At 38.4% G+C, this 9,641-nt stretch overlaps 1 protein-coding gene across 1 annotated transcript; it reads left to right on the top strand.

Annotated features, from left to right (window-relative positions):
* Positions 1-442: 442 nt before the first annotated feature.
* LOC101344301 (keratin, type I cytoskeletal 27) lies at positions 443-5,568 on the top strand. Its single transcript, XM_004378084.1, has 8 exons — positions 443-919; positions 1,396-1,478; positions 1,866-2,022; positions 2,274-2,435; positions 2,535-2,660; positions 4,230-4,447; positions 5,072-5,121; positions 5,237-5,568. The coding sequence occupies exons 1-8, from the start codon at positions 476-478 to the stop codon at positions 5,377-5,379; spliced, it is 1,383 nt and encodes a 460-aa protein (XP_004378141.1). The 5' UTR covers positions 443-475; the 3' UTR covers positions 5,380-5,568.
* The last annotated feature ends 4,073 nt before the right edge of the window (positions 5,569-9,641 follow it).

Raw genomic sequence — 9,641 nt, 5'->3', positions numbered from 1 at the left:
TTATCCCTAGCAAACTATGACTATGATGCTTCAGTTGCTGGAGACAATGCAATGTGTTGGCTTGGGCAAAGAAAGGAGAAATTCATTTATTACACTTCTGTATTCTTATAGGAATTTTTTATTCCTGAAGCCTGGAAGACAGGAAGAATTACTCATACTAAATTTGACATGCATCACTATAATAAATTTGATAATGCTCCACCCTTTCCCATTCCAGAGATAAAAAATAACCCCGAGGTAACTATCCACCTACAGAAATGGACACAGTAGGGTAAAGACAGTCATTAAAAAAAAAAAAAAAGTCACCCAATTATGGATAATTCACAATGAGCTGGCAAACACCATTTTGCTATGGGTGGCAAAGCTCATCAAGAAACACCCTAATAATGTGTATATAAAAGCAAACTAAACTGTTCGAATACGGCATTCACCATCAGAGCTTCACTCTAGGAACAAACGCTCCAGTCTAGACACCATGTCTGTGCGCTTTTCTTCTGCATCCAGACGGCTGGGCTCATGCAGAGGAGCGGGCTCTGCGAGGCTCTCCAGAGGAGGAGGTGGCTTTGGGGCCGGAAACGCATGCGGTGTGCCAGGCATTGGAAGTGGCTTCTCTTGCGCCTTTGTGGGCAGCTCATCTGCAGGAGGCTATGGCGGGGCACTGGGTGGGGGAAGTGCTTCCTGTGCTGCCTACACCAGGAATGAACATGGCCTCCTCTCTGGCAATGAGAAGGTGACCATGCAGAATCTCAATGACCGCTTGGCCTCATACCTGGAGAATGTGAGAGCATTGGAGGAGACCAACGCCGACCTGGAACAGAAGATCAAGGGGTGGTATGAAAAATTTGGGCCTGGTTCTTGCCGAGGTCTTGATCATGATTACAGCAGGTACTTCCCAATAATTGAAGACCTTAGGAACCAGGTAAGAAACGCAATGTCATGAATGTAACACCCATGAGAGCATTTAGCCATAAACATACACAAAACGTATCCGCTATTGCAAACAGCAGGGCTTTACTCTCATCTTATAAATGTTGGTAGTTCATTATTAATATTAAAAATAATTGATCTTAAAGCCCTAATCTTTGAATATGGCCTACCTATCATCTGGTATTAGATAGGCATGCTTATGCTTTTAGTAATATTAAAATATCAAAAACTGCCCAATGTCTCCAGCTATATATTTATCAACTTTTCCATAGAGTTTTTTTATGGGTGTGGTGGGATATAAAAGAAGCCATATGTAAATTTCCCATTTTCAAAAGAATCAACATATTACTGGAGACAGAATGCCAGAAATAACTAGTATCATTTCATAGGTGACTTCATTTCAAGGAAATTTGAAAAGATTAAAAAAAAAAAAATTTCCTTACTCTCAGCTGACTTTTCATTTATCAGATCATTTCTGCCAATACAAGTAACGCCAATACTGTCCTACAACATGAAAATGCGAGACTAGCAGCTGAGGACTTCAGACTAAAGTAAGTAGCACTGAAAAGAAACAGAAAAAAAGCTACCTAAGCATTTCCTTCTTTTATTTAGATTATTTGAAGTCGGCTCAATGCTTTGCTTTTGTTTGTTTTCAACCGAATGCATACTGGAATGCCTAGCTGAATTGCAGGCTTGAACCTACCACATTCTGAGTTTGGGAAGTTTGGGGCTAACACAAATGAATGTCAAGGTCGTATAAAAGAGAATTCTGAGTATGCTATTTCTCTTTCTTCAAAGAAATAAATGTAATTAAGGGTGCTCTAACTGAAGTTGTAAGTATATTTTAACAGTTTTTACCTCAAAGCTAAGTTTGAGTTTTACAATGATCTAAAAAGTGATTTGTCTAACGTGATGGAACTTGCAAATATTTTTCTAAGGTTTGAAAATGAACTGGCCCTGCACCAGAGTGTTGAGGCCAATATGAATGGTTTGTGTCGGGTCCTGGATGAGCTGACCTTGTGCAGAACCGACCTAGAGATACAGCTGGAGATTCTCAGCGAGGAACTGGCTTACCTCAGGAAGAATCATGAGGAGGTAGAAGCTCTGCTGCCCTCACTTCCGCAGTCCACCTCCCTACCAAAATTTAAGATTGATTTCAAATGAGAAATATATCATCTTCAATTAATATTTAAGAAAGACCTTGTCAAATTCTCCATATGGCTTGGATTATTTGAAATGTTTTTATTCACCCCCCTGAAAACGAAGTTTCTAAGCATATGGATCCTGTCCCTCGGGCTCTTTTAAAAATATGCCAATCCTGATTTGTTTAACCAAATCTCCTTCAGGAAATGAAGGCTCTGCAGTGTGTCGCTGGAGGCAACGTGAACGTGGAGATGAACGCAGCCCCGGGGGGGGACCTCACGGTCCTGCTGAACAACATGCGAGCTGAGTATGAAGACCTTGCAGAGAAGAACCGCAGGGATGCTGAAGCCTGGTTCCACGAAAAGGTAAAGCCATGCTACGGCGCGCTTACATGTTACGTGGTTAAGCTTTAACCACGCCTTATCACACCTCCATACGCCTTAACATACCTTAACACGTTACAGAGCGCATGGCTGCAGCAGCAAATTTCCGACGATGCTGGTGCCACTACCTCAGCTCGTAATGAACTTACTGAGATGAAACGTAGCCTTCAAACTCTGGAGATTGAACTTCAGTCTCTTTTAGCCATGGTAAGTAAAAATCACAAAACAGATTTGCTTTAGAAATTAAAAAAAAAAAAAAAAATTAAAGAGTTTTCTTCCAAATGATATTACTGATTTTAGTTTTTATCCATTACTATGCTTGAAATAGGATACATTTGCATTTTTCCCATTAGAATCTTCTTTGCCGGAAAATTCTACCTAGATGCTAATAATTATCAACCATTAAAAAACCCATTGCTGTCGAGTCGATTCCGCCTCATAGCGACCCTATAGGACAGAGTAGAACTGCCCCATAGCGTTTCCAAGGAGCACCTGGTGGATTTGAACTGCTGACCTTTTGGTTAGCAGCCTTAACTCTTAATCACTGCGCCACCAGGGTTTCCTATGACACATTAGAAATTAGCAAATACACTTATTTTGGGATACTCGAAAAGTAAGTTTTTATGCTGGATCTTCTCTCCCAAGTCAACTGATCAAAAACTGCAGTCCATGATGAGGAAAACTGCTTTTGCGTCCCTCCTAGCCTCTTCAGCTTGCGTGACTTGTGGCCTCCTAATGAAGAGCACTTACGAGTTCCTTTTTAAGTGGCAGAAACAAGAAGCAGAGTCATGAAAGTTGTCGATAAAGCTAAATATGCATAATGATAATAATAAACTTTTTCATTAAGGGTTTACCCAGCGCTTTCACCCACGTGTGAGCCTCACAATGACCCTGGGACATGGCAGGACAGACATTATAACCCATGTCATTATTTCCAAAAGAAGACTCTGAAATTTAAGGAAGTTAAGTGATTTGCCCAGAGTCCCACAGCTGGATATGAAGGAACCCAAATTTCTCTCCAAGTTTCCTATCTCCGAATTCCATACTTTTCCCACTATGGCTAGTAAACCTCCAGAGTTTATCCACAGAAGAGACTGTGTAGGTATATAAAATTGGGACTTTATATAAATACTTGTAGATGAAAGGATGAGGCATTCTCATCTCTGTTCTAAGTAAAACTACAGCAAGTGTCCCTCTGTGGATCTATATAAATGTATTTGGATTCACAAACCAAAGAATCAAACTATTTAAAACCTAAAAAAGTAATTATTTTCTTTGGATCATTCTACTTTAAGAAAATTTACGCAGTTTACTATAGGATTTTTTTATATAGAAGAACTACAATCCTCATGAGACAAGGCCATTATATGATTAGAAACGAGGCAAGAAAAGGTGTAGGGGAACTTTCATTCCCAGGGAAGTGACAAATTCTGCCAGACTTTGAAAGCAGAGGCTATATTGGTAGTGGGGTGGTATCTTTAGACTGTGCCCTTTGAGGAAATAATATCATCTTTTCTAACTCACCTGGGCATATGAGTAACATTCACTACCAACTGTGTCATTCTCAAAAAGAAAAATAGGATGACATCTAATAGAATTCTCAAATAGAAAAATAGTATGACAAGTAATACTGAACAAGTGGTATCTTTTGGATGAATATGGATATTTGCATTGTGTAAAGATGACTCTTCTAAATATCTCTTAAGTGCGTGCCTTGCCATATTCTAAAAACAATATGCGACATTTTCTACTAAACTGTGTCTTACAAATCCACAGAAACACTCCCTGGAGTGCTCCTTGATGGAGACAGAAGGCAACTACTGTGCGCAGCTCGCACAGATCCAGGCTCAGATCGGGGCCCTGGAAGAGCAGCTGCATCAGGTTAGAACAGAGACTGAAGGCCAGAAACTCAAGTATGAGCAGCTCCTCGACATCAAGGTCCATCTGGAGAAGGAGATCGAGACCTATTGCCGCCTAATAGATGGAGAGGATGGGTGTGTACTGCTGCCATTGAGAAACAATTTATTTTAAGGTTATTAAAAAACCAGATGCCATCGAGTGGGCTCCAACTCATAACAACCTCATGTGTGACAGAGTAGAACTGTGCTTCATAGTGTTTTCAGTGGTTGATTTTTGGAAGGAGATTGCTAGGACTTTCTTCCGAGACACCTCTGGGTAGACTCAAACCTCCAACCTTTGGTTAGCAGCCGAGTGTATTTGCATCACTCAGGGACTCCCAAGGTTGTTAAAGATTATTTTAAATCAAGCACAATGAATTATGTACAATGAAACCTGTAAGCCAGAGCTCAACCAGACTGCCTTGTTTTTCCGGGTCTCCCAAGTTTTTCGCCTTGGACAGGGTGTAGTCTTACGACTTTTCTGTCTGTCTCTATTAGCGGAAAATATTTGAATTTTCCTTCTCTGACAAGTTTCTGCCTTACACATGTTCCAGCTTTCACAGGTTTTACTGTATCTGTGATCCAGATCATGTGTACCTAAAACCCCTTCTAGTGTTATTTCAGAATTTAGTGAACTCCTATCTTAAATCATTGTTTTTCAGTTTCCTCAGCAAAAGACAGAGAGAAATAATTAATGCAAACCTTTCTATATTTTTACAGCTCTTGTGTGAAATCAAAAAGCTACAGAGGACCAGGAAATCAGATAAAGGGTAAACAAAAGCTGTATTGAGTATTCAGTGCTCACTTGTATGTTTCAAATAATGAGTTAATTATTTCCCATTTATGAATTTGATAAATTCTAACAGTTCATATATGTCATTCTAGATCCATCTATAACTGCCATGGTTAAGACAGTTGTTGAAGAAATAGACTCCCGTGGCAACGTTATCTCATCCAGAATTCACACCGTGGAAGAGATATCCACCAAAGTCAACACCACCAAGAGTGAACAGATGGTGCCTTCCTGAACTCCAGCTCCCCAAAAGAGCAGGCCCCTAAATTAAGCTGCCATATTGAAACTAGATTCCTAAATAAGGCCCCTCTTATTTTTCTGCTTTTCTTCCAATGAATTAAGACAAATGGTTTTTAGAATAGTAACATTTCTTTGCCTTTCTCTACGGTGGTGTTTCAATAAAAGTTCTTCCTGTTGCAAGTCATCTTTACTGGTTGTGATCAATCTTTGCATTTTAAATATACCCTCCAATGGGAGCTGAAACTGATTTTCCAATTCTTCTGTTTAACCCAATGGTCTTCACAAGTCAGGAGTAAATTTAACAGGTAAACTAGTTGGTATCTTTTTTACATCTCTTTAAAAATTAAAATCTTCCTTCACACACTAAGTTCCAGACAATGAGGATAAAACCGTTAATAAAGTCTAATCTCTAAGCTTAACATGCTCGTAAAAGTGGAAACAAGGAATTGAAGAACTGGAAACATCATAAAGTAAAGGAAAACCTATAAGTAGTAAGATTTAAAGGTAGAAGAAAGAGAGAAAGGCTAAGGGACAATGGTAATTGGAGAATTCCAGTGTCTGTCTTAACCATTCCTCTGTGAGGGTGGGAATTCGCAAGTACTCTACTTAGTTTTTGCCACCCAAGACTAAAGAGCAATGTGTCTCTCTTTTGAGTCAGACATAATTTTCAGTGAAATAGTGTTTTGTGTTTACCATCAATGAACCTATTTCTCTAATCTGTGGTTCAAGGTTTGGTAGAGATGGGAGCGGTGTAAACTCAGCAGAAAATTCTCCATAGGCTTACATGGGGGTGAGGGAATTTGGCCCCATCCCAACCCCATAACAGGATGCCCAATGGCAGATTTTCTCTGTAACCAGTACTGTATTACTGAACTCCGCAGAACTGGTTCAGAACAGTTGAACTGTAATGACTTTAAAGCTGTCTTCCCCCTTCTCTTTCCTACGTGTGCTTAATAGCACCCAAAGGAATCGAAGGCAAATACTCACCTTCCCATTTAACTTTCTAATTAACCTGTCCTTCCATCATATACTTTTATAAACCTAGAAGCAGTTTATCAAAATTAGAAGAAAACATCCTATCACATGGTTCCTTAATTAAAAGTATTTATGTCAGATGTATTGAGTATTTGAGATACCTGACCACTAATCAACTCTTTTAACTTAAGCAGGAACGAGTGGCTATATTCTGGACTTTTTAAGATAACTTCCAGGAAAGAATCAACAATCCTTGATAACCAGCACTTACTATGTTATAGGCGCTGTTCAAACATCAATTAATCCTCAAAACAACTCTGTGAAGTAGATACTATTATCCTCATTTTACAGATAACGAAACTGAGGCAGAGAGTAGTTGAGAAATTTGCTTAAGGTCACACTGCTAATGACTAGAGGTGATGGAATGCTAACCCAGCCAATGTGGTTTCGAGTCTCTGCGCTTAGCCACTACCTAATACCATGTTAATGAGAATCTTGGAGTCCCTGGCTGGTGCAGATGGTCAACACACTCGGCAGCTAACTGAAAGGCTGAAAGTTCAAATCCACCCAGAGGGACCTTAGAAGAAAGGCCTGGCTATCTATGTCTAGAAAATCAGCCATTGAAAACCCTATAGAGTACAGTTCTACTCTGACACACATGGGATCACCATGAGTCAGAGTCCACTCTACAGCAACTGGTATACTTGTGTAATGAGAACGTTAATGACTCCAACTTCCTTCTAGTGAGAGATAAAATAACAACCTAAATCCAGTCAGTCTGAGATTAAGCAAAATCACTAGGGTCTCCTTCTTCACAAACAAACCAAAGAAACCATTCTGTGGGAGGAATTAGCACACCAGAATCCAATTCTCAGAAAAAACTAGGAATCCAGTGAACAAACAAATCTCATTCACTTTCTACATTTGTTAGCTTGTCTAAACTTAGCTAACAAATGTAGAATGTGAATGAATTTTAAACAATGGCAAAAGATATTGAAGTCCACTTGAAATGAAACACTACATTTATCAGGGGAAACATTAGTATAAGACAATTAGAATAGGATAATGTATGCAAAACTGTATTCAGAAATAAGGAGATATTAACACTCCATAGCTCAAACTTTAATTCGTCTGAGTACCTAAAATACGGACATTATATAATGCTCTAATACCTAGTAGATTCTCAAGAAATGCTAAACGGCTATTTCTCCCCCCTCCTTTTTTTTTTAATTGTTGTAAAATTATATATAACACAACATTTGCCAATTCAACATTTTTCAGGTGTACAATTTAGCAATTGATCATGTTATGCAACCATCACCCATAATAAATGGCCGTTTCTTACCATGAATAAAATAACCACTCTCGGGGAAGAAATATATAGATAGAAGTGGCCCAGAGAATGTTAAATCTAGCCCCTACTGTAGAAAGGACTAAAGCAGACCTAAAATTTTACAGGAAGCATTAGTTTAGAAGAAAGTTATGATGAAGAAAATTCAAGAAACTTGCCCTTATGAGCAAACAGGGGACAATGTTTCAAGGAGTTAAGCATCATACATTCCAGTCCTGCTTTAATATAGACATGCTTTGTGATCTATGCTGTCACTTAGCTTCAGAGCCAGCTCATTTCCAAAATGGTTATAATAATACATGCGTAACTTATTTCACAAAAGATTGTGAGTTAATTAGTATTTGTAGGATACCTAGAGATAAATAGATTGTTAATAATGCTTTGCAATCTCTTAATAGCTCTTATTTAAGAACCTCCAGCCTTATAAACTATCACACTAACAACACAGTCTGTTTTTCGTGATTTATTTATAGGAAACATGGACAAAAGATAATAATTTGACCTGGCCACGACAGAATCAATAATAAGACTGTGACTATGAGCTACATGTCTTAACTTACCATGCATTGTTCTAAATATTTAGCGATGGTCCAAATTACAGTTTTCTGGTAATTATCCTAAAATATTTTTGGTCAAAAAATACTCATGCATTCTGGCCCACTAAATATTCCAGCAATTAACGTTGAATATTCTTCCAGGTATTTGATATTTATAACATAGAAAAATTTCATTCAGAAAAAAACTACTGTTTCAAAACTAAACCTGGGATCAGTTAACCAGTCAGTTTATACCATTATAGCTGACAGAGCCCTGATCCTGTCTGACATGTCCACTTTATTCTAATAATCTAACTAATTAACGTTTACAGAGTGTTTGTGCCCTGCAGACTGTCTTATTCATTACTGGAGCTGCTCAACATTCGAGACTGTTCGATGATATTATTTTCATCTGCCTCAATAAGGAACTGAAGTACAGTGAGACTGGGTAATTTCCCCAGTGCATCAAGGCTAGAGAATGAAGAGTCTGCTTCCTTATGACAACTAATCTTTTACCTAGGACGCTATACTCATTGGCTTTCTAGGTAGTGATGAAAATACCCCTCTCCTTTATATATTTTATTCTCCACTTATCAACATGAAGCTCACTTCTCAAAATAATTCATAATGCCTGAAATATATAAGTTTAAACTAAAAGGCAGTTAACAATATTTTTGATATAGGGAAGTGAACAATTTGGAGTCTTGGAAGTTTGTTGAATGGACATTCTGCTTCTGGGCTAAACCAAGAAATCTCAACACAAATAATTCTCTATCAACACCATATGTTTACTAACTTTAGTGAAATTGATAAACAAGGCACTGCAGGACCTCTTTTATTTCAGTTTAAAAATCAATTAAAAATTCCCACTACCAAAGGACCACCAGGTATTGAGAGTGCCTGATTTTAACAAGAAAGGAAACACTCATTAAAATGAACAGAATAGAGATACTCCTAAGCATTTGCAGGACAAAACTAGTAGACATTGGCCATTTGAATTATTAATTCTTTGTTATGTGGAGCAAAAAACTAGAACCTATCCCAGAGGTCAAAAAGATGTGCGTTTACTTAGGGAGTCCCCGACTTACGGACAACTCCTACTTGTCTTTTAACGTTGTGTAAATTTGCCCTCACTTTGAAACAATTCAACCAACCCCAGCGCCTACTCACAACAAATTCTTCATCACAATCGCCTTCACTTGCTGTGTGTGCAGGTTTTAAATCATTGAAAAGGCTAAATAAGAACCATCTGCACCTGTTTCGACTGAGCTACAAATTCTACTTAAAGATACGCTTAGGAACTGATCTTTGTCGTAACCCAGGGATGTCCTGTGTTTCATTCTGACCTCTGAGACTATGATTTAGTATTACTCCACCTGGCACCTTTTTAATACA

Source organism: Trichechus manatus, unplaced genomic scaffold, assembly GCF_000243295.1.
Source record: "Trichechus manatus latirostris isolate Lorelei unplaced genomic scaffold, TriManLat1.0 scaffold00054, whole genome shotgun sequence".
Classification (NCBI taxonomy): domain Eukaryota; kingdom Metazoa; phylum Chordata; class Mammalia; order Sirenia; family Trichechidae; genus Trichechus; species Trichechus manatus.
This window is presented reverse-complemented; position numbering and strand designations above follow the sequence as displayed.